Genomic DNA, 25,618 nt, shown 5'->3' with positions numbered 1-25,618 from the left:
TTTATTCATTTTGAGTAATAGTGGAAGGAACTAGAATTATAAATTGAGATTCAGTTCTTCCTCCTTCAGCTACTGAATCAAAAAAAGTTGTATAACATGAGATCCATCTTCTGATTACTCAGAACAGAAATTTCAGTCTCTCATAAGGCAGGTCAAACAATGCCCAGAAAGTTTCCCCTCCTTTACTTAGGCCATTAGAGAATTAAATTGATTGCATCATTTTCAGCATCATTTCACAACAGTCAATAGTCCATCTTCCAAATTGCATCAGTGCCTCGTACCATAATACCCATATGGAAAAGGAGCAGCTGCCCCTTCCTGATACACAAGGCATTAAAAATTCTCCTATAGAAAATTATTCAAACAAGACAGTAAAATAGCAGCAATTTACCATCCCTTTTCTCCTGCAAATAGATTGTTCTGCAAGAATAAAATTACTTGATGTTGTTCTTTTTTTCTTCCCCTGTGTGCTTAAATTATGTAAAGAAGTTTAGGTCAAAAGAGGATAGAATAGTAGCTGTGCTGCCATGGTCAGAGGCACTAACTGAATAAAGCAAAGTCAAGGAGTCAGCTTGGAGGCTGGGAAGAATCAATTCTGACAACGTGCTGCTCTGTTGGGCTGAGTGTCTTCTTAGCTGGAGGTTCATTTAGTGGTGCAAGAGGAAGGATGGCCAGCCAGGCTGCTGTGTGCCTTGGGAATGAAGCAGGAAAGGCAGGAGCAACTGGGAAATAGTTTCATTGCTTCTGGAGGGCTTTTTTTCCTTTTTAAGAAACTGCTTCACAAAGGCCAGGTGCTGTGTTCAGGGAACAAGTTGGAGTCTGGACTTCAGGGCATTTCAGTTCCTCAGCCCACAGCTCTGTCCTGCAGCCCTGGAAGTGTTGCTGCAGCACTTGGTGCAAGCAGCTCAGAGTAACCCCCTTCTGCTGAGGCTTTTCTGCTGCCTTATGGCTTCAGGGACTCCTGAGCTGGGAATTTTCCTTTCCAAGTAGATCTACAGGATTTTCCAAAGCAAAAGCAATGTCCAAAGCAAAAGTTCACATCTGCTGAATGAAGACGAGATGATGCCTATGGTAAGGTGGAACTGCCAGCAGTGCTGAGGTGTGATTGAAAGGATTTTTAACAGAAATAGGAAAGATTTGCAGCTTGTGGTTCTGCTTTCAGTGTCTCTTCCATGTTAAGCTTCAAAAGTTTTGAAGAATGTGTGGCAGAGTTTGCTTGAATCTGTTCTGTTTGGTTCCTTTTGTTTTTCTTTTTTTCCCTCCAAGAGAAATGCTTGGGGAATGCTCTCTTGGTTTTTTTTGGTTTTTTTTGGGGGTTTTTTTTTGTTTGTTTGTTTGTTTTTGTTTTTTTTTTTTTTCTGTAGCAAGACAGAAGGTTATAGTTGCATGAAGGAGTTGGGCAAACATAGTTTATATCTTACTTTGATTTGCTGTTGTGGTATTCCAGGAACTCCTGGTACAGCATTACAGAAATTTATCCAAGATCACCCAGTTTGCTTGGAAACATGGCTTGGTGGTAGGCTGGCAAGGTGAGAAATTGTTCTTTCTTTTTCATCCCCGGTGTGAAAGAAGAGGTATTGGAGCACCTGGGGACCATCTGTTTGTTCAGGTCTGTCATTCAGACCTCCAGCCCATCCTGAGCAATGACTTGGTCAGGTTGCAGCCTGGAGGACGAAGCCTCCTGGTGATAAATTCTCCTAGTGACTACTTCTAGCCAGCATTCACTATTGCCTTGTGTGTGGAAGTTAGGAACAGAGTTCAGGTTCAAGACTTGAGCTGATGAACTTTTCCCACCCAAAATGCATACATTTAGACAGCACAGTATCATTCCTGCCTGTGATTGACATGTGTAAGTGAAGTCCTCACTCCACAGAAACCTCAGGGAATGCTGATTAAAATCCTCTGCTAGACCAGCTGGCTGCAGCCACTACATTATTTTGATCCAGACCACTGTAGCAGGCTGGTAGCAGAAAACTCCTTTGGGGACTGAGGTTTGAATAAGGAAAAATTGAATACTTTATTTAGAAAAGTCTGATAGTGTATTAACCTGCCAGTATAGAAGGTACCCACCCCACTGTGAATATAAACATACTCTTTATGACGGGGCAGGAAGTGTCAGGGACCATTTTAAAAGTGAAAAAAACTGCTTCTGCAAGCACTATCATCTGCTAAATTGCAGGATTACCATTTGAGGGGATATAGGAAGGGGAGAGGAGTACTCTGCTTGACTAAGAAAGCCATCATTTCAGGCATGAGGGCAGTTATTTCTGATAAGGTTGCTTGTAACAATTGAAACCACGTAACTTCAATTTTCCTGGGAGTTAATAAACAGCCAGAGAACCTCTGGGAGGTACAAAGCTGGTGACCATATCCATTTTCCTACAGCTACTACCTGACCTCTCATTTTCTCAGAGGCACATCTAGGCTCACACAGAACTGTTTCTGTATCTTCTGACTGAGACAAATTTGTTATTCCAGATTTTCCTCCACCTTAGATCAATGGATGATGTTGGGCCCTCTCAGAAAATATGAGGTTTTTATTTTTCCTGTGTATTTGACTGAAGGTGACAGTGGTTGGTGCTTCACATTTACCAGCAAGTGGAATACATCAAAGTCCAGATGTGGGAAATGAGAGGTGTGAGGTGCCTGGGAGTGTACTGTGTGTTTTTGATAACAGAGATTACCTGAGTATGGGATATTACATGATAGTTGTATCCATAGAATTTCTTCTAAAGGCCTGCAGAGACTTCAGCACAGGCTTTGCCCAGCTGAGAGCAGCTATTGTGGTTCAACCCTAGGCAGAAACTCATCCCCATGCAGCCACTCACTCCTGCCAGTGGGACTGGGGAGAGAATCAGAAAGGGAAAAGTGAGAAAACTCCTGGGTTGAGATAAAGACAGCTCAGCTTAATAGGTAAAGAAAAAGTCACACACTCAAGCAAACCAACACAAGTTCATCCATCCCTGCCCAAGGGCAGAGAGGTGTTCAGCCATCCCAGGAAAGCTGCATGTGATGGTGACTTAGGAGGACAAGCACTCAATCCAAACATTCTTCCCTTCCTTCTTCTTTCCCCAGCACAACACCACATTGTCTGCAATGTCCCTTGGGCAGCTGGGGTGCACTCCTGCACAGCCTCTTTGCTGGTGAGATGGGTTGAGGAACACAAAAGGCCTTAGCTCTGTGTAAACACTGCTCAGAATGATGAGAACAATTCTGCACTATCATCTGTGTCTCCAGCACAAATCCAAGATGTACAGCTGCTGTGAAGAAAAATAACTCTATCCTGACCAACAGCAGCACAGCAACTGAGCATCCTTTGGCCATAGAAAACCTGGAGATCACAACTGTTTTTAGTGTCATTGGGTGAAGAATCAATTTAGTCTTTTAATGCTCCCATCCCACAAATGCAAAGTAGTAGGCTACAGGATTTGTTTTTTCCTGCCTTAGGTGTGCTGTCAGCCAGAGGCAGGCAAAGTATCTGTGGGTTTTCTGTTTACTGTGACCAGCATGCACTACTGATGGTGTGTTAATACCATGAGCCTCCTGCTCCTCCGCTGTTGTTTCAAATTTTAAAACTTTCTGGACTTCATTCTGTGTGCTCCTGAGGTCTGATTGTGAACAGAGTCAGAAACAAATTGGAAAGTGTACATGATGTGGATTATCCTCCAAAAAACTGCTGTGACCTCAACAAGGGTCTTCATGGCTCTCCAGGTGAATTTATCTACTCCTCCAAAATAAACAGTGCAAGATTATCTGTCATGGTCAGCTTCCCTGAGAAGCAGATGGAGAGATTATATCATGTATCACTGCCAGCTGTATCATGCCCCTAAGAAGGTGAAAGGTTTGCATCTTCTTGCTGATATTATCAGACTTTACCTTAACATTAGAACTATTATTATTTCTTAAAAATGTGTTGGTATTGACCATTTGCAGACCTACATTTTCAAATACAATTTCTTGCATTTTTTACTTTACTCCAAACAGCACTTCTCTTAAATAGCATTCCCACAGTCTCTTCACAAATTATAAGCTGTAGCCTGCTTGCTCCAGGAGGTGTTCTCTGAAAATTGGCAGCTTTGCATCTCTGTAAATCTTCTGCCAACTTGCAGAGTTCATGTGGTTCATCCTTTAGGCTTTTTTATATTGTGGTTCATCCTTTAACAGCTTCTTTATAATTAAGAATGCATAAAGACACACCCTTTCAGTGAGTTTTTCATTTTAACTCAGAAAAGCATTGAAGCTTTCTTGCTATTTTTCTATACATTTAAATGAAATTTGGTGTTACCTGCCATAGCACAGCCAGGTTAGCTGGTCACTCATGTGAACTTTTGGTAACTTTATTGGGGGGAAAGGAGTTCTGGATTTGGCCTTCCTTATGCTGGGCTCATTAGGAACAACAGTTAATGTAAGTGATAACTGGTGTGTGTAACATGTACCCTCACTGTTATGTCTGATAAAGAGGGAATGTTGTACTCAAACTATGCCACAGCCACGTGTAGCTTTCTGTGCATCCCTCGTGCTGTGCTGTTCATCTGCAAAACCTGTACCATCCAAAAGGGGCAAAGTTACTACTGATAAAGGACTACCAATAGATGCTCTTATTTCTGTTATATTCCTGTTACAGTCCTTGCTCATAATGCAATTATTTCACTACTGTTGTTATGCATTGCTCTTTCTTCTTGGACTCAAATTTGGCAGGGAAATGCTGACTGTACAGTGCCTACGTGACACATATGGCAGATATAGCCAGTGCTTGGGAATGTGATAATAAACATTTCACTTCAGAGTACAGAAATTGTATTTTTAGAAGTTATTCTGAAAAATAATGGATTTATGGATCTACTACACAATTCAGTAACATGAGCTTCTGCTGAAAGTGTTGACCTGGACACCAGTTTGAATTTCTGTGTGGCTTTCTCAGCTGCTCTTTAACTTTTGCAATGATGGAACAGCTCCCTGATGCCAAATGCTGTTTGCACTTTTGTCCCTCACCCTAAAAGTCACAAATGCTGCTCAGAACTCAGGGAAGAAACAGTGATGAAAAATGTGTTTGCTTTCCCAAAGCTGGAAAACTCTGTCCCCCTGTTGCCATGGTAACACCTCCATCCACATTCCTTCATCACTGCTCCCTATTACCTTGCACTACCACTGTCTCGAAGCAATGATTGTCTTTTCCTATCCCTGTGCTGAAGCAAGGAGAAAAAATATGTAGAAACTGAAGGAGCAGCCATAAGCACAGAGAGGCAGGTTCATTCTGGATACAAAACCATCAAAGTGATTTGCCCCGAGGACAGGATAGTCAGAAAATGAAGAACAAATTGTTGATTTGAAAGTGCAGCTCTGAGTCTCATCAAGTAATATATTGCATAACTTATATATTGATGGTCTATAGATCATTCTGGGCATAGCTGCTTCTACTCATGTCCCTGAAATGTGGGGTTGTTTAGGAGAGTGATTGCCTGGGATTTCTCTGCCTGGGTTATTGTTGACCACCTGGCCAAGCTGAAGGGTTTGTGCCAGAAAGCAGCTTGGCTCAAGACTGTAGAAACAATTGTGGAGGGGGTTAAGATGAAATGCCACTTCCCAGAGGGTCTATTCCTCAAAGTGATGCCAAATAATTCCATTGAAATGGTCTGGAACTGTATGTTTGAAGCTTCACTTTGTATCTGGTGATCTGCCTGGCAAACTTTCCTTGTAGGTACTATTTATGCCACCCAAATTAGTGTGTGCTTGCTTGTTCCCTGAGTGAAATGAATTTTACAGGAGTACAATCTTCTTCACACAGTTCTGTTCCTCTGCTTTTGGTGTAGCTGGCTAGAAGTGAAATGTTTTTGGCATGCACATGGTCCATGCAAATGAAGTGTGGGCTATGTCTTGATGTTTTGATGCAAAGATTATCCCACATAACTGCAAAGTTCTGTATGGTTAACTACCTTTAATTAGAAACAGTGAACATCAGCTGTTGCAAAGTGGATAATTACAGTACTTCTAACTAAAACCCTTGTTTTACACTTGTTGGTGTCTTCTGGAATGAGAATGAGGGCTGTTCTGCCATTCCTGAGATTAACATTTTACCTCTCATGGCTTGAGTCAAGGATGGTGCCCTCATGGGATGTCATAACCTCTCAACTGTACTCGATGTTTATCCTGACAACATGACAATGCTGTACTTGATTGTACTTGGGAAATAACCCAGCACAGCCTGGTGTAACACTTCCACAGAGTATACTGCACAACTTTAATAGAAACTGCATGATCAGAAAAATTTCAGGGAACTGGTTTTATATCCTATTGACAGTTTTCACTTCAGGTTTGGCAGAAATGTTCTCTGCTGTCTGACACTTTTCTGAGGTTCAATAAAACTGCACTAAAACTGTTTCCCCAAAGTAGAGGCTTTCTAAATCAAGCCAAAATAATTCCATAGTGGAATCCAGAGGCTCTTCTCAGCAATGGAAGAGGAAGGCTTGCATTGATAGTTGGTCTTGTATGCGTGAGGTGTCTGAGGTACAACAGGGTTCTATTTGGGACTGGATACAGAACTAGCCAGCAGCTGAGCTTCTCCCCTTTTATAAAACTGTTTCCTTCTTTTCTCCTTCAGTTCTTCATACTTATATATATCTCCTCTCATGACCTTTACTTGTCCTGTCCTACCTTCCACTTGTAAGTTTCCTTCCTATGGGAGTCCCATATTTAGTCAGTGGTTTGATCTCTCACCAGACCCATGGGATCTCTTCATTCCACAAATATTCCTCACCTTTCTTACTCTGCCTTTCCCTCTGTATTTATTGTGACACTAGAAGAACATGAAAGAGACAAAGGGATACAACATGATGAAGATAAGAGATTGTGTCTGTCATCTGTTATCTGCTTGAGCATGGTGTGGTGTGTGTAGAGAAGTGTGATCCACCGAAGGAACAACATGCACAGAGCATAAGTCTTTCATGTTGTCCTCTAAAAGATTCCTACTGAGAATCCATAAGACTGAAAGGACAGCAAAAATTTTAATCAAATTCATTCTCTTCTCTGTATAAGCAAATGGATTCATAGCATTAAGCTTTGAGAAATGCTGATTTCTCTTGAATGAGATGATCGTTGTGTTTTGCTCCAAAGCCTCATCCTACTCCTAATGTTATATTGAGTCTGCTAAATATAGATAATTTTTCTGATATTCAGACATGAAGAGAAAGTAATTAGTGGTGTTTGTGTAAAAAAAAAAAAAGCTGGTTTGTGCAGGGAAACACAAACTCTGCCTCCCTCATTTCCATGACAGGGAGCAAGTGTAAAGCTGCAACACAACCTTTTCCCCTCTTGCCTCCTCAGAGAGAGGGGAAAGCAGAAAAAACTGACTTCTTTAATCAAAACTGTGGTCAAAGAAACTGGAAGGGTTGATCCAACACAGCAACTTGAGCAAATTTTAATTAAGTGTATTTAGTGGTCAGTCATGTTCATGAGCAAATAAAAATTAGAATTAGGACAATATCAATCAAATTAAGTTTAAACAATTATTTGATCCCCAGTGTGTATCCATGAGCTTAGCTCCATGAGTTGAAGAGCATGTTTCTCATCCTGTTGCTGTTGTCATCAAATTCTACAATAGGAAATGAAAATCAACAAATCAATAAGAAGAAAAAGGAGCAACAGCAAGAACTCCTGCTACTCCTGAAAACTTAAAAAATCTGGAGAAGTTTCCCATACATAGAGAAAACTGAAACTCTGGCACAAACTGGACCTCAGCTTTTTGCACCTACTTATCTATCTTTTAAGCCAAACCTGTCCCAGGACCTCCTAAAGCTCGGTGGGGCCAGATGAGAATTCTGACTCTTGAAGTAAGGAGGTCATGTCAATTTTCATTTCACTGTATTTTAGGGTATTTTGAAGTTAATGCTTAAAAACTTTTAAGTTCAAAATGCAGATTTCACAAAATTCAAGACCATGAAAAAACTTCTCCAGACAGGATGATAAAGAAGGATTAAAGAAAATAATGGTAATGAAAATACAAAAGAACTGATCAGATCTTGGAAGTAATCTAAAATAGGAGCATCTTAATGAACAAGCCAGTGGGATATTAAAAAGAGTAAAAATCTAGACCAGGCATAATGGCTGGTTTAGTAGGATTAGGAAACTCTTCAGGGATATCACCCTTTCTGTGAATTTGTTTTGTCAGGACCGTAGTTCAGTAATGATGGCTGAGCTCTGTCTTTTCTGCAAACACCAGAGTCATTCTTTAAACTGCAGCCTAATCTCATGATAGAGAGCAGTGCTGAGTTTGCAGCTTCTCCATGCATTACTAACATGGTAGTTCTGTTGTAGTGATGTGTTTTCACATAAGGAATTCAATTTGACCAATGTTCCAATTGTCTGGCATACTGCAATATTGTATGTATCCCATACAGCACATTTTGATGTAGGTCCAGTCACTTGTTTCAAATCTGTAGAAAGGGGCAAAATATTTTTATACTCTTAAAAGAGACATTGTGATTTTATACATTGATGTACAGTTATAACTTGGGCATAGCATGGCTTGGACCGAGGTAAAAAGATATTTTCAGTTTTACTTTCCCGATTGAACCTTTTTCTTGCTTTCTGCTCTGTCAGACCAATTCCAAGTGGCCAAAGTTAAACCCGTCCTAAATAGCGTGATGCCAGCGTTAATTAACTGGAAGTCCCTGGTTAATTGTGTTATCTGGAGCTGCCCTGGCACTCTGCTGGTGTTGCTGGCCATCCCAGAGCTTGGCTGTGTGTTATGTACAGGCACAAGGGATCCAGTAGATGCAGTATCAAGATCCGGTAGATGCAGTACCAAGATCTGGTGGATGCAGTACCAAGATCTGGTGGATGCAGTACCAGGATCTGGTGGATGATGAAGTGCCAAGGATCTGGTGGATGCAGTACCAAGATCTGGTGGATGCAGTACCAAGGATCCGGTGGATGATGAAGTGCCAAGGATCCAGTGGATGCAGTACCAAGATCTGGTGGATGCAGTACCAAGGATTCGGCAGATGCAGTACCAGGATCTGGTGGATGATGCAGTACCAAGATCTGGTGGATGCAGTACCAGGATCCGGTGGATGATGCAGTACCAGGATCCAGTGGATGATGCAGTATCAAGGATTCGGCAGATGCAGTACCAAGATCTGGTGGATGCAGTACCAAGATCTGGTGGATGATGAAGTGCCAAGGATCCAGTGGATGCAGTACCAAGATCTGGTGGATGCAGTACTAAGGATTCGGCAGATGCAGTACCAGGATCCGGTGGATGATGCAGTACCAGGATCTGGTGGATGATGCAGTACCAGGATCCGGTGGATCTCCATTCATTCTCCTCCCTGAGCACCGCGCTGTGCCCGTGACCCTCAGGGTGCCGTGCCGTGGCCCGGGCGGTGTTTTCCCTCCCAGACGCTCGGTCCTTGGGCGCTGCCGGTGCCGTTCCCGGGCCAGGGCATGCCCCAGGGTCCCGAGCCGGGCTGGGATGCCCGGACATCCCGGCAGGTGGCGGTGGAGCCGTGGGAATTGTGCGGGGATGCGGGTCCCCGAAGGCTGCGGTGGGCGGCTCCTGCGAGCCCCGAGCCCGGTACGCGGCGCTGGCCTCAAGCTCCGGCTGTTCGCCGCTCCGGGATGGCTTTCCCAAGCCACACGGCCTCATTTCACATCTTTGACCTCATGATTGAAATATGTGTTTTACTAAGCTTGGATAAATGAGTAGGAAGAAGGCTATAGAAGAATAAACATATTGAGGGAGGTATTTCATGTGTCCTCAATATATATGAGAATTTGTTCAGTTCAAAAAAACCCCAGTGGCTCTTGATTGGAAGAGAAGGTTTCAGGTTGCAAAATTTCAAAATTAATAGATTCATTTATCACAAAGGATGTTCTTTTTGTGTATTGCAAATTATGGTTCACTTTCACCAATGAGTGTTCCATAGAAGACCATCTTCCTTGTATTGTATGAACTTCTCTGGTTGCTGGAGGAGCACATCCTTCAAATTTCCACACCAGTGCATTCTCTGAGGAATATGTTTTAAGAATTCTTATGCCAAACAGCATCTTAGTCAAGGGGTTGAAAGTATAAAAATACATAGACATAATTTACAGCAACAATTGTCAATTAAGTGAACATTTAAAAGTCTCTTCTTTCAAAGAGTCTTTTTAAAGGATTACATGGAAATTATTAAGGACTAGGACAAAAATCGTTTAGACTAGACTATGTATTTAATGCCAGTTAGAAAGCTGTTGCACCCCACAGTTGGCTCTTACAAAGACTGTAATTGCCACCCTAAAACCCAAGTATTCCCAGAGGCACCTGATGCTGTGCAACCAGGCTAAAACAGATTTTTTCAATGTAGTCAGACTCTTCCAAGCAAATGTGATTTCTGTGCAAATACCTTGGTCTGTTGAAGTTAAAAGACTTTGACCAAGAGCTGTTTCGGAAAGGATTAGGACCATGTGGAAGTGGGTGGGTTTTCTTCCTGACCTAGCAAATAGCAGTGCTTTGGAGGCAAGGAAGGTGAGGCAAGGCAGGCAGAGACCCACCAGTGTCAAATTAAGTGAAAGGAAATCATAGCTAACTAGTTTTTGTGAACCCTTTCATCTGTTACTGGTCTAAAAGAACTGTTTTTCTGGCAACCATTGGTGATGAGCCCTGGCACGTAGAGGCTGGAGGGAATGCTGTCCCAGGGTGCTGGTTTAGCTCAGGACTCTGTTAGCATGTGGTGGGGGTGCTGAGAAATAACCAGCATCTTCTCAAAAATGACAAGGCCAGAGGAGGGAAATGTAGGCAGGATTCCCAGATTACTTCAGTCTATAAAACACACACTTTGAAAAGCTCAGGTTTCAGCATGATGTTCACATATGTCCTTAGCCTCTGCTGACTAGTTCTGACTACCTGTGTTGTACTTGGCAAGAAAGCAGCATTTGTTCAAGGGGGCTCTTGCCAGCTGTGCTGGAGAAAGTGCTTTTCAACAGGATTCCAATTAGGTGCTTTATTAATATTTATTATTCACTGCTTGTAGTTATTGGTAACATGCATTTGCCCAGGAGAGCTCAAATGAAACACAGCATGTTGTTTCTTCCTGGGGAGGGGGAGAAAATGATTCTTTAGCTGTTTGAGTTCACTGTATGTGTTGAAGTGGTGATGCAGGTCCAGTGTGTGAATAGTGAGGGTCTCTGCGCAGGAAATTCCCCACACAGGAGCTGGTGTGGAGCAGCTGGCAGGCTCTGGGAAAAGGCAGCCACTGCATGTTTGTTCAGCAGCAGCACTGGCACAGCTTTAGCTCTGTCAATGTTTCACAGAAAGCAAATATTTCCAAGGTGACTCTCAGGAAGTGCAAGCTGAGGGCTCGCTGGGCAGTGTGTGACCCTGCTGGGCTGCTGCAGGAGGGACAGTGCCTGCTCCAGTGACAGAGCTGCCCTTGGCTCGGGCCCCAGCCCTGCCACTCCTCAGATGTGGTGGATCAAGTCCAGCAGTGAGGTGCTCCTGGAAGCCTTCTGAGTTGGACACAAGCTTGAGAGAACGACTGACAGCTTGTGTGAGACTCCTGCTGCACAGCACAACAGCGTGGCCACAAGCCCAGGGGACAAATGGCTTTAAAGCTTTTCCCACAGCAAAGCTGCAAAAGAACACAGGTTCCTTGCCCCTTCACAGCTCATTATACCGAGCATGGTTTTCAAATATCTGAGCTGAGTAATTTCCACTGGCCCAACTCCACTTGAGTTAACACAAGAGCACATTTTTATAAACGTGTGACTTGTTCCTTTTTATTAATATATCTGCATTAAATCATTGAGTCCTTGGAGCAAACTCTCCTCTCTTTGCTATCAGCAGTGTGAGAGAAAGGAAAGACAAGAGTATCAAACTTCCTAATGAGTTTGACAATGCAATTCTCTGAATGAAATGTCTGAAATACTGGCTTTAGACCCCTGTCCCTGATTATCCTGTCAGCCTTCAGGCATATAGCACACATCTATTTCTACCAACAGGAGTTTGTGACCTCCAAGCCAGACTTTTTGATTTATACCAATTATGCAACTGCCACACATCAAGGGGATTTTTTTGAACAGTTGTTGCATTTGTTTTGTATTTGTATTAATCTCTTTTAATGTATTGTTGTTATGCTAATGCCAGCTGAAAGTAATTCCAGGGAAATTACTTAGGATTAATCTGTTGTAAAGAGGAAAAGAATTACTATAGTTCTCATTAAGACTGATTATTTTTTTTTTCCTGTTCATCTGAGCATCTATGAATGATTGTCAGTTCTGAACAACATTTTTCTTCTCCAGGATTTAAGAACAGAACTTAATGAGATGCATTTCTATCTGCAAGGTGCTCAAAGCTTGTATTTTAAGGCAGAATAGGCTATCACAGAATAAAAAACACAAGTCAGCATTTCTTGGAGATGGTTCAAGTTTGTCCCTTTTTTGTACTAAACTTTGTGATGCTGTTTATAATTAAGATTCATAGCTGAGAGTGTTGCTTCTGCTGCTCCATATTTATAACCAGTGCAGATTAAAGCAACTCCATTGCTGGTATGCATTCATATCTCTTTACTTAGTCCTGTCTGTCTTAATTGATAGAACTTATTTATGTGCATGAGGAGATTATTCATGTGAGTGGGGCATTCAAAATATTGGTATTCATTTACAGAAACAAGTTTGGCTAATAAATATTGATTTTTAAAATTTTAATGGTTCTAAGTAATATTTAGAATGTCTAAGCACAGTTATAATGATGTATGTGTTAAAATTAAACAGATTCTCTTCATGTTTAGACTGAAATAAAAGAAGTAATGTTTGACTTAGCAAAGCTTGAGGAAGGGATTGCATTTCACAAACTTAGAGCTCAATTCTCATTGTGACACTTTTAAATTTTTGTTCCAGGAATATATTCTGTAGCTGACATGAATCAGAGGGAGAACAAGGTAATGTGCCAGGTCACTTGTTTGGCACCACGGGCTCCTTCTACCATGGCTGAGACATGGAGGAACTCAGTCAGTAAGGCAGAATTTTGATAAGGAAGAGATGTGATTCAAGCAGGCTTTTAGCACACGTTTTATGAAGTAAATTTGCAACTCTTGTCATGTGTCAGCTCATGGCATGTGAGTCTGCCCTCAGCCCCTTGCCTTGGCAGCACATCTGAGAGTGGCTGGAACAAAAATGAGAACATCATTGGTGAGATGTCACGTGTTTTCATTAAAATGTAATCTTGCACCTCATAATAGGATAAATAGCAGTTTCAGGATTGAACCTTGTATACAGTGGGTAGACACAGTGAAAATTAATTTTTTTTCATTATCTTGATTGGTAAACCCATCTGCCAGATACAGACTGGTGCTGAACATTGCTGGCTCTATTTTTCTGGAAGGAGACTAATTAAAAGATTGCAGCTTCTGTGATTAATAGTTGGTCAAAATATACTGGTGGCACTGCTTGCCATTCAGATTTCATCATGTTGCAAGCAGCAAAGGGAAAGCACACGGACACTTCCCTCTCTTTGGGATTCAGTTCATCTCATTCTCTTCCTAATCTGATCTCCCAGGATATCAAACGAAGGCTTCTGTGTATTAATGAATGCCCAATGTTAAATGAAAGTCACATGAAACCCAATATCCAGCAGTGATCAGGTTTACTTTGTCCAAGGTCCCACTGGGGTTGTCCCAGAGAACTCGTTTGATATCCAGAGGAGAACTGACCTCAGTGTGTGTCAGAGAGGCAGCTTCAGTACACCTCAGTGGTCAAATTGGCAAGTCATTGTTTCTGTGGTATTTGTAAATGAAGTCCTCTTAATAAGGGTGCTGAGAAACATTTACTGCCAACTGCAACCCAACTGTCCAGCTGGAGCTGCTCCCCACAGCAAACTTAGCTTGAACTCTTTAAAACCATCCCATCCTTTCCTCATGCCATTAAGTGACAGTATGACTTGGTTTCTACTGTACTGCAGTTCTATCAAAAATTTACTCTGTATTAAAAACATGTGAATTAAACTTTACTTGTCATCTTCAAAGAAGAATTTTTCTTCAGATAGTAATAACTCAGCTGTTGCTCCCATCTCTCACCTCTACAGTGCTGACTTTTAAGCTGTATTTTCCTGCTCTCAGCTCCTTCTCCCCATTTGGGTGATGTTTCTGGCAGAAAACCTGAATAGGTTTTATGGAATATAGGAGTGGTGGTCTAGCACTGAAGATGCTTCCACAAGAATCCTCTTCCATTAAGTGGATTTAATTGCAGTCCCAATGAGCAATAATCCCAGCAGAGATGTGCCCACAGGGAATCAACATAAACTGTTTTCCTTTCTGTGTCTCCTTGCTACCTCCTCATCAGTGAAGAGCAGCTGACAGCCTCCTGAGGTGTGGTGCATGTGGAGCCCTATTTATTTGCAAGAACTGTGAGGTAAAGAAGTTAATAATTCACCTTAAATCTCAAAGTGTGCTTATTTGACTACATGCTGCAACCTGGATGGCAAACAAGGCACCTGTCATGAACTGCACTTTTTAGAAACCATCATAAAATGTAAGGGGTCCAGTACTTTAAAACTGTCCCTCTCTTGCTGACTGGTGTGACAGGTGAGGGTTAGGGGGTCTCCATGCTTCCCCTCAGTGCTGTATTCTTCCCTGCAGTGATGGAGCCTTCTTCCATTCAAAGGGTGTTCCTTCCTTTTCTAAGTCTTCCCTATTTTTCCCCTGCTTACGTAAAAAAAGTGATTATTAGCATTAACAATTTGGAAACAGAGATTTTTAACACTTGTTTCTGAAATTAAATTCTGATAAGTGTTCTTCCTTCCCTAATTGTGTAAGAAAATGTTTCAAATTTTTGGAATAATTTCTACTTTATCTGGTCCTTGCAGGAAGAAATTACTATTGTCCAGCAGTTTCACCTGTCTCACTTCTTCAACATGTGAGGAGTGGTTAAGGGACCTCATATAACTAAAATGTGAGTAATATTTGTGACTTTGTGTGTTAGCTATGCTATTTTTCTAACTGGAATTAAATTTTTTCTCTATTTCTGCATTTTTAGTACTTGATAATAAAAAAATCATGAGCTGTTCCTTGCTGCCCCTCTGGGCACAGCCCCTAGCTTCAATTACTTCTTCTGAAGATCACTTTAGGTATGCTTTTTGCAGTGCTAGTCCCTTCTTTTTGGGACCCTTCTTTCATCTCCTTTGAGAACAAGAGGGCTGAGCAATCAGTTGTAATCTTGTTGCAGATCTTGTTCAGATTGTGTAATTTTATATCTTGGTCTGTTTGCCACAGCATACACACCTTTCTAAAGAAGAGTAGTTTTATTAATAATAAAACCACTGCTTAAGCAAAATTGACAGTATTTTAAGAACCCATGAGAAATTATCCCAGTAAAACTTAGGAGTTAAATTGGATTCAGAAGAGAAGTCACACATAAGAAGCTATGGATACTAAATTCTTTACTTTTGTTTTTTTTATTCAGCTCTGTGTTCACTTGAGATGAATCATTCTTCCAGTAAGCTCCTTCCAGGAAGGATTCCTCACAATCCTGAGAATATTTCTCTTTCTCTGTACTATTAAAGTTCTTTCTCTGTTATTACAGTTTCCTTTTGGCTGAAATCCTCTTTGATTCCTCCCAAAGGATCCTTTTAAAAAAGGAAATGCAAAATTAAAATTGCTTATTACAAATGTTCACAAAGACTCTAGTAAATCTTAAAAAAAAAAAAAACCAAACATTTTAAGATCAGTTGAAATGCAGATTTTTCATCTTTTGAACCAAGGAACTTGTGGTCTTGTTAATGAGGTCAAAAATTGTGCAGCTGTTGCTAAAATGCACTTTGTTTTCAAACATTTTCACTGGTTTATGGCAAAGCTTAGATGAAGTTTTGTATGAAGATTTAATATGAACTTAGAATACCACATGTGCTGATGGGCACAAGACTGTCTTTCTTTGGCAATCTCAAAAGAAAGTACCCTGTTTATCTTGTTTGTATGTTTGGGAATGCCCTGAAGTGAGGATGGAGAATTACTTCAAGAGGGAAGTTCATATCAAGCACTGCACTGCAAATGGTCTAATATTGCAATCTTCTGGGAAAATGTGGTGGGTGTCAGATAAGGGTGAAAAATGTGAACAAAAAAGTGAACAGGTGAGAAAATGCCAGGTACTTACTCCTTTTGCTACACAGAGCATGGTTTTGAGTGGTATTTTCTAAGCTGACTTTTTAATTTATTCTCTCATATGAAATAAAGCATGAAGAAGAGACAGCAGAATATACAGAGCTCAAATATTGCATGGAAAAGACTGTGAAGAACTCAACAGATCTGCTTGAAACACAGCACTAAGGAACATGCAAGAGGCAGACATCAGCTGTAGGCTTTGGGAAAGCAGAATTGTGCAGTGACTGGGCAGAGGTGGGTGTCTGCTCCTGCTCTGCAGCCTTCAGTGTCCCAGTACTAGTTTAGTCATCCCCCTCCATCAGTATCTACATATTGAAGCACTGAATGCAGGGGAAAATCAAAGCCTCTGGTGGAAATAAGTCTGAATACTCAAAGCTGTTTCTCTACCCACAGTTTTCCTACCAGCTGAAAAGAGTGTTAATAACAATTGCTACCCTGTGGTCCCACTTCATTCTGGGCAGAAAGGGCCCAGGATTCTTATACTGGGCAGACAGTGTTTCCATTTATATGTCATGATTTTTCTGTTGTTTGCATTCTCTGTGTGGAGATCGGTGACATTGTTCACTTACCCTGTGTCTTTTTGCAGTGAAGTGTCTGTGATTAAATAACAGGCAGCTGTGGGACAGCAAACACTTCTCTGGTCTGATTTACAGTGCAGAAGAAAGGATCAAGGAACTGGACTTGCTCAGAGAAGGGACTGTGCTCTCAGTTGTGTCCTTGTTTTACGAGGAAGAGAAGCTGCACTGAATGCAGCAGAATGAACTGGGCAATGGAGATTTGAACAACTTTAACTCTGACACTTAGCTGGGGCTTTGTTTTTTCCAGCTAAAGTTGTGAACAAGTGCTGCTGCAACCTGTCAGGGCGCAGGCTCCTTTGTGCCAGGCAGTGCTCGCTGCCGGTGTTGACTCAGGGATGACATGAGCAGTGGGAGATGAGGGGTTTGTGTGACAAGAACAAGGATGTGAGTGGGTGTGTGCCTGCCAGGCTGTGCTACATGACTGCAGCTGCTGTGGGGATGGAAGCAGGCAGGAGCTGGTGAGAACCACCCCAGCCCTGGCACGAGCAGGGCCCAGGAGAGTGGCTGTGCTCCAGCCAGCCCAGCAGTGTCTGCACACGCTGGGGACTTGCCTGGGTTACACAGCACATCAGGTCTGGATCAGCGCCTACCTTCTCTCCTGGTTCTGCTCTGTCTTTCTTTGTTCTTCTAAGAATTCAGAAAATGCCTCTAATGTGTATGCTCCAGTATAGGCCACTTCCTGAAAAAAAATTTAAAGTTAAGTATTTAATTCTGTACACAAAATGTTGGAAATAATGGCAAAATGAGGTGGAGGATTTTGGTTCTTTAGGCTGACCAAACTCTAGACTTTTATACTCAGTTTAGAAAGCAAGTGCAGAGACACAGCAGGTTCCAACATTATATGAAAATTGAGTGTAAAGAAGAAATAGATGTATATTCCTCAGAAGAAAAGGATTTGTATAAAAAACAACCATTATCTTGTGGTACTAGTTGGGTATCCTGCCAGCTGCTGACATCAGTGGGGGTTTTTGTGCTTAACAATAAACATTGGCAAGATATTCTGAAGAGCAGAGTCTTTTAAGTGTCCAGCCATGCTATTCAAAGCTGTTCAAAGATTTTGATGGAATTCAAACTCTGGAAAAGTTTTGAAATACACTGTTGCACAGCTTGAAAGAAGAGGGTGAAGATGAGCAGTGACATTAATTTCCTTATTCTTCACCTTAAATTGGGCATTTCCTGAGGATTTTCTTCCGAGGAAGTTTAATTAAAGAAGTAGGTTCAGTTTAGATCTTTGAAATTTTCTGAGTGGGTCTAGGCATCATATTGTATCTTAAAGATTCCTCCCCAAAAAATCTTTGTTCTCTGGAAGTGTGAAAGGGTTTTGCACAAGTGTTTTAGAAAAAAGTTTTAGAAATTAATGTACATGACACTGGGACTTTGCTGCTGTTATCTGAGTGTATTTAGAAATAGGTGAAGGCCTAATCTCAGCTGGGTTAAGCTCACTCCCACTGAGGCAAATAAAGTTGTGTTACTTTACACTGGGCACTCTTACACCTGATTTGAGTTTGAAGGACTAAATAAAACACCACCAGACTGGTGAGTTCACTGAAATGGTACACTTTTTGTACACTAGAAGTTTGGTGTTTCCATTGCATTCTAATAAAAAGTGTGGCAGCTTTGAAACTACTTTTTTATGGTTTTTATGTTTGTAAGTTTAATTTTCTCAAGAAAGATTATTTTATTTCTCCAGAGGCAATTAACATTCTCAGCTGAGTCTTGATTTTTATCAACTCTGATGATGGCTGAAACACCAGTTTCTCAGAGCCTGAAAACCTGTAAAGCCAAAGAAACAGCTGATTCCTGCAGTGGTTACTGGGGATATGTGTCAACACTTTTCACTACAGTAATCTGTGCATAGGAGTATGGAAAAGTTATTTTTCTCACTTAACCCATAGGAACAGACATCTGCAGGAATCTGCACTGCTAGCCAAGTACAAGATGAAATCTCTGCACTTGAGGGAAGTAGTGCAAAAACATGGTGCACAAGGAAGAACTTGAGATTTCAAATAGCTTTTAATTCCAGAGTGTTTTCAGTTATGAAACAATCCCTTAATAGTTAATGAAAGTTTTTACTGGTTTAGGGCTTTTTTGTTTGTGTATTTGGTTTTTTTGCAAACTGACATTTATTTTGAGCATTTAAAGGTTTTCTGCTTTTCTGCCAGAAGACTTACATCGTGTGAGTGTGCAGGACTGCACTTCAATTCATCAGAAGTTGTGCATGCACATCTGAGAGGAATATCTCTCAAAGATTAAATGAGGACATGGGTAAATGTCTTAGAACTTAATTTAAGTTTACTACTAAAAAGAAAAATGAAAAGCTTAGTAATGCCTTAATTATAGTGGTATCTTAATTTTTCTTTTTACTTCAGTGATATTTTCTTTTTAATTAGATAATCTACATAGATGGAGAATGTAGCTATTTAGCATTTTTTTGCCTCCACTTTCAGCAGCATTTTCTAATTATTGTGTAACATAGCTGATTGGATAGGTAGCATATTGCAAAAATCATTGGTCTTGACAACAAATATTTTTTACCAGTGGAGGCTGGGATACCAGAATGAAGTAAAATTACTGGCTTAAATATATAGAAGAAATGTTTGTATTTGAGTTTTCTGGAAATGCAGAGGAAAATAACAAGAGCAGTATCAACATTTTAGAGACATTTATCATACATGCTCTGGAAACAATTAGCACAAGTAGTTCTTTGAGAGAAGATCTCTTGTCATGGTTTGAGATAAAAAGGCACTGTAGTCATTGGGAGGTATCTGTAAATTCACTCAAGCTGAGACTGTTGCTAGAACCCAACAAGCTGAGTGGGCAGTGTTGAACTGCAGGATGTGGGGCCCTAAGGACTCGTAGTCCAAGTGAGTAAATGATACCTGAGCTCTTGCCACAGCCACATGTATAGGATGAGACACTAGAAGAGTTTCTCCTCTAATTCAGGAGCTTGGCAGCAATATCATTCAGAAGCCAGTGCTGAGCAGAAAAGGACCAAAGCTTTCCTAGTGAAAGGACTCCTTTGTCCCTGTGCCACCTGTGCAGGTGCAAGCACAGCCCCTGCCTTGCTGTGCCTCCCCAGTTTCCCCCAGGAGCTCTCACCTGGTAGCACGCGCCGGCAGGGAAGAGCGAGAAGAAGGGAGAGTGACCCAGCCCCACCGACAGGATGTGACATCAATCTTTGCAATCATGATGTCTTTGTGACTTTCGTATTGCTCTCCCAGCTTATCCCAGATCAGCAGGAGTTTTCTGCACTCATGGGACCAAGGGGCATCTGCAAGTTTAAAAGTAAAATTATAAGGACACAGAAGTGCACGTGGTGGCACAATCACAGGGACCTTTCTAGCCCTTCAGGTTGACAGGGTTTGTGGTGAATATCTGCTTGGAACCATTTGCCCTTCATGAATTTCACATTTCCATGTAGTGATAACTAGTTATTCACTAACACATTTCTGGTAGCAGTGCTGCTTTAGCCTTTTATGACTGTAAAAAACACAGAACTTGGACTACTTTGCTGGAGAGGTGTGCCAGATAACCAGCACAACCCACGTTAAGTCTTGCATCATTCCTGTGTTTAAATACTTGTCAGAACTACAAAATACTTCCTGCATACTAAAATTAACTGTGTTCACAAACCATGCTATGTTGACTCTAGGAAGAGAAGTTTGAGTCATGGTGCTGTTTTGACTCAGCACTGCACAGATGCAATCACCAGAAAGGGAAACTGCTGAGGGCCCAGGGTCCCTTTAGAAAGCTCACAGCACACTTGCAGTCCCTCTGTTGGGAGAACAATGCTTACACTTGGTTCATACAGAATTGCAATTTCAGGAGCACTTGACTGAATACATTCCCTGCCTTTCCTTTCCAGAGGACTTGGTTCAATTCTTGCTTAGATCATTCAGTTTGTTCGTGATACTGAAATGTAAAAATTACCTGTGTGAATGACACAGCTGCAGCCAACAGGGAGGGTGGCAGGAATGTACTACCTTTAGGAATTTCTGGAATTCAGGGCAGTACAACTAGTTGTCTATACTTCTGTTAACACTGCACATTTGCTTTACTGAAGTAACTAAGGCACAAACTAATCCCTGCTAGCTGGTACAAGGAGAGGGCAGAGGTTTCTTGCTGGGAAGAGTCATGTAAGGAAGCCACATCCTTTGCAGATAGAGGAGGAGAAAAGTTACCATTTCCTAAACCACAATTCCTATCTGGGATTTAATCCTAGAGCATTATAACCAGACAAACACACTTAACTCTCCCTCTGCCTTGGAAGACAGCCTGACTCATGCCATGTAACACACTTCCATTGTACACCATGATGTTCCAGTGTCCTGTCTTTCAACTCAGAGATTTCATATGGCCTTGACAAATATTTACTGAAAAGATCCTGTGCTGCTCAGTGCAACACTAAGTCAGCAAAGGTATCACAGCATTTCCGTAGATATAACACAAATTTTGCTTCAATTCTTTCCATAAACACTAAAAATTCATTGAGCTCAGATTCTGTAAAGTGCAAAGATTAGTTTGGTATGTATAAGCATGAGTTTTCATTTTTTTCCTTCCAATTGATCATGTTATAGCTTAAAATCTGAATTTAATGACAACACTTACAAAACATAACAAATACAGTCATGGTCTTATTGAAGATGATACTGTTGAAATTCTTCCCAACAAGCACTTTGACAGGCATCTTGTCCCAGTCTTGTGGAATTTCTTCACTAGAGAGATGTTTCTGACCAGAAAAAGAAACATTGCTGTGAAAGTGCAGGGAACATTGAGAAACAGTTCTCTAGCTCAAGTTAATGTGAGACTGATGGGACATTACCTAATGTGCTCTGTTACTGTCTGATAACTCTTTTATATCATTACATCCTGGTCAGCCTTGGTTCCAGCTTCTCTCCCTTCAGCAGGAGCTGGGATCTCACACCCCAGGGTAGTTGGTACTCAGAACTACTTTTCCCTCCCTTGAGTACAGAGCTGTAGCACACTGTCTGAAAATGACCCCTTGGAACACAGTTGTATTCCTTGTCCTGAATTCTTGTTGCCCAATGTTCAGAAGCTGGACTACTGAACAGTTTGGTGTTGGGTGTTGTGGGCTTTCAAAAGTGATGTAAAACACAGCAGGAAGTGTGCATTGCTGCTTAAATCTCTGCCTTCACCTCCAGTCATGGTCCTCACATGACTTCCACAATTTACAGTGCAGTAGCTGGGAATTTATCTTCTTGAACACCATGGCACAGTAGCAGAAAGGCACATGTATCCCATGGAAGCAGATCTTGGTGAGAGAGGCCAAATCCCCTCTGCTTCCATCCTTCTGCTCCCTTCCAACACTGAATACAGGATCTACCTACTCACATTTCCTTAAATCTGCCTACTTAATTCTTCCTACTTAATTCTGACTGCTTTATGTTTTCTCCCTGTAAATCACCATGAGGAGCACTGAATAAGCACAACATTTTAATGTATTTTTCACAGGAGTGTGATGATGCCTCATTATGGCAACAAATGCTATATTTACCATTGGGAATGATCCCCCTGGGAAAATTAACTTTGCTAAACTTGCTTTAAACAAATACCAAATGTTAATCCCCTCTGAAACTGTCACTTTTTGATTTACTGGATTTTTCTGTAACCTTAAAATCTGTTTCAGTGATTGTTTGAATCTCTCCTCAGCAAAGGAAAGGAAATATCTACATTATAGTATTGGAAAGATAGAGGCACAGGGAGTTTTTAAACCACTAAAATAAAACAGCTGGCATCTATTAAAATATTGGGCAAAAATGATCAATCCAGGATTTTCATTGGAGGACTTGTAGTCCACCTCAGTTGTTAAATACAGAGGAATGCTCTGTCAACAGCTGTAGATGGTAGATGAATACATGAGGGTGACAGTAGATTAATAAACCAGTGATCACAACAGGACACTGTTCTAATTTTTAAAGGGGGTGCTCTGCCAAGCTGGGGTACTAGAGAGCTGTCTCATTAGTAATGGACATACCTTTGCTTTTCCATTTAGGTAGTTCTGGCAAAATTCTTTCAGGTTCTCCACAGTCACCTCATCCGCAGGCATTTTGTACCTGGCATCGCTGGTCAGATTTAGGATTCTCACAGCAGGAACACCAATGTCCCTGATGTGAAAATACTCAAAAATCCGTCCATTCCTTGCTTCATTAGCATCCACCAAAACAAACAATATCTGATTACAAAGAGAAAATCATTCTTCTGGTTGAACCTTCCAGCTTTGGTTTAGCCATTTTGGACAAATGGATTGTGGAGCTTGGCTGCAGGGTAGGATCTAACCTTAAATTCAAGGAACTGTGCAGAATCATTTTTGGTCTCAGACCAAAACCCAGAAGCTCTGTGGACTTTATTACAGCTTGATCCTAGTTAATAACAAATGCTAAAGCAGACAGAAGTACTGAAGTTTTTCCCTCTGTCCCTTCACATTCCTTTGCTATCATGTCTTTCAGTAACACTTCTAAATTACCCCCCAAAGTGCTTATTACACTTTTCATAAATCTTAACAGGACAGAAGAGCTGAAACACTGTAATCCATATGTATTTACCAATATGTGATATTTGACTACAAGATGACTTCCTATTCTTCAGTGTCTCATGTACCAGGAACAGGAGTAGCACCACAGAAAACCAAAATACTTGGGTATTGTATATACTGCTTATAACTATCTCTGTACATGCAAACACACTGCTGCAGGCAAGGCTATGCACATACCTTGCAATATTCCTCAGGTTTTGTAGCTGGCTCCAGGCTTTTCTTCGGGCAATATTCTGAGATCCTCGTGGTATTTCCTGGTAGAGCCAGAAATTGCCAGAATTTTGCTAAAACTACTTTTGGTTGGAAGTTTCTCCCAGAAAATGGTATTTGTAAAATCAGAAACAGGTTAATTTGGAGCAGTTGGAATTAGTGCTCTTCTTTATGGTCTTCGTGTTTTAAATAATCATTTCCAAGTGAAGTTTGTCTTTCAGCTTGTCCTTAACAAATTCAAATAATAGTTTATGAAACTGTTTTTGAATGGTTTGGTAGAGTTTGAAGCTGGACTGACAGCAGTGTATTTTTACCAGTAATACTGATCTTTTGGCATTCCTATTTGCAAATCTGGATTCAGTGTTACAGACCTTTCCTCTGAATTCTGCAGCAGCAGACTGGTAGTTTTCATAAATCTCATTGAATGGCTCCGAGTTCATTGGGGTGAACAGCAGGATGTGATTTTCAACAGGGACATCAAAAATCTTCACAGATGTCTGGGAAATAAAAGACTCAACATCTGCTCCACTCTTTGTAGGCAGAACAGTGAATCAGAGGCTCAGCATATCAGTATCCCTAGGCTCTGCTATTGCAAATTTTACTTTTAAAGACTCAGTTCCCAGTCATTTCCATAACCATTGGATTTTGTTTCATTGTTTTAAAGCAGATAAAGTAAGAAGAATCAGCAGCTGCTGAGGGTTTTTTTTCTCTTCCAGGAAAAATCTCATAATTATTCATAGATTTTTACAGTCAGAAGGGACTGTGATCTTCTAGTCTGACCTCCTGTATAACAAACACAGAAGGATGAATGCTGAAAATAAAAGGTGGTGTTACCTAGGGAGGCCCAGCTGCTGTGGGGGAAAGACCTGGCTGGGCACTTCCTTCCCTTCTAGGTGGCATCAGCAGCTTGTAATCTCCTTCCCTGCACAGGACTACCTTTTTCCTCATGCCACCCTATATCAGAGGCAATGGGGTGTTCTGAAGCCAAGCAGGTATTTCCATGTCTTTGCTTTCCTACCTGCACCAACAGCAATTACTGCTGGTTTCTTTCCTTCTTGCCTTGGCCCTGAGCTCCCTGTGGCTGCGTTGGGGTGGAATGTTTGGAGCCAGGATTGGGGACTGACCCTCCACCCTCCCACCCCACCCAGCTGGGAGGTCTTTGCATGCTCAGAGCTCGCTGTTCCACCAGCCACCCCTCACCTCTAGGAAACAGCATCCTGCCAGGGGGAAGCATCATTTGGCCTGGGTTAGACCAAGAGCTGCCTGCTGGGTTCTGCTGGCATTTCTAGATGTCTTTAAGAGTGGCCTTGTCAAGCAAAGAAAACTCTCACTCCCTGAGGTGCAGAGTAGCTCCCTAGGTCTCTTTCTGCATGGATTTCTGTCCTTCTCCCATATGTTTTGCTAATACAGTGAAATGCACATACCTCAATATTGTATTCAGTGACCAAACCCAAAGTAAAGGTTTTGATTAGCCTCGTCAGGCCCAGTTTGCTCTGTTTACCATCTTCAAGCACTTCATTATGCACAGGTTTTCCCTGGACAAATAGTGAAGTTTGTGAGGTTGGTGGCCTTATCAACTATAGGAGCAAAATGACAGGCTTTAAAAGTGAATTTTATGATCCTCAGCAACTGAAATCCCATAGCTTGTAAAATGAATGTCACAGCTAGATTGCAGAACAAGATTACAGCTAAAATTCAAGGTACAGCTGACAGTTTTAATTTGTTCAGTAAAGTTGACATACTGAAAGATCTTTCCTACATCTATACACAGTATCTGTGAGATATGCTCACTCAGGAAATCATTAGTCTGACTACCTCCTAGTCCAAATATTGCTGCTACTCTGTGTAGTTTTGGTTTTGTTGCTGGCCACTTCTTCTGTTGTGGACTGGAAGAAAATTCCTAGTCAAAAGCAACACACAAAAAAAAGATGTGAATGTCTGGAAAGTAAAGCTATTATACCCAGATCCTTAGGCATAAAATTTATATATAATCTGAAAAATTCCCAAACTGCCTTTCCAGAGCCCACAGCTGTCACGACACCTTACCTGCTAGACTTTTGTACTCCTACCTTCTTAAGCACAATGAGAGAGTTCCTTTGGACACCGTAGTTAGCACAGACATCCTCACTGACTGTCATCCCAAAAGGCAT

The 25,618-nt window shown here is 41.3% G+C and overlaps 1 protein-coding gene and 1 long non-coding RNA gene across 3 annotated transcripts; one reads left to right on the top strand and one right to left on the bottom strand.

Annotated features, from left to right (window-relative positions):
- Positions 1 to 14,348: 14,348 nt before the first annotated feature.
- On the top strand, positions 14,349 to 16,361 carry LOC146766074 (uncharacterized). 2 transcript variants are annotated; one of them, XR_014958524.1, is made up of 3 exons: positions 14,349 to 14,382; positions 14,837 to 14,922; positions 16,200 to 16,361. It is a non-coding gene; the product is annotated as an uncharacterized LOC146766074 (long non-coding RNA). The 2 variants fall into 2 exon arrangements; XR_014958525.1 differs by lacking the exons at positions 14,349 to 14,382; positions 16,200 to 16,361 and adding an exon at positions 15,433 to 15,551.
- A 3,350-nt stretch (positions 16,362 to 19,711) lies between these two features.
- On the bottom strand, positions 19,712 to 25,618 carry PDILT (protein disulfide isomerase like, testis expressed). Its single transcript, XM_085591857.1, has 5 exons — positions 25,538 to 25,618; positions 23,840 to 23,998; positions 22,701 to 22,898; positions 21,314 to 21,434; positions 19,712 to 19,976 (listed from the first exon to the last, which is right to left on the bottom strand). The coding sequence occupies exons 1-5, from the start codon at positions 25,616 to 25,618 to the stop codon at positions 19,801 to 19,803; spliced, it is 735 nt and encodes a 244-aa protein (XP_085447983.1). The 3' UTR covers positions 19,712 to 19,800.

Source organism: Lonchura striata, chromosome 14 (assembly GCF_050655825.1).
Source record: "Lonchura striata isolate lonStrDom1 chromosome 14, ASM5065582v1, whole genome shotgun sequence".
Lineage (NCBI taxonomy): Eukaryota > Metazoa > Chordata > Aves > Passeriformes > Estrildidae > Lonchura > Lonchura striata.
The sequence above is the reverse complement of the archived record's forward strand: the minus strand, read 5'-3'. Positions and strand labels throughout refer to the sequence as shown.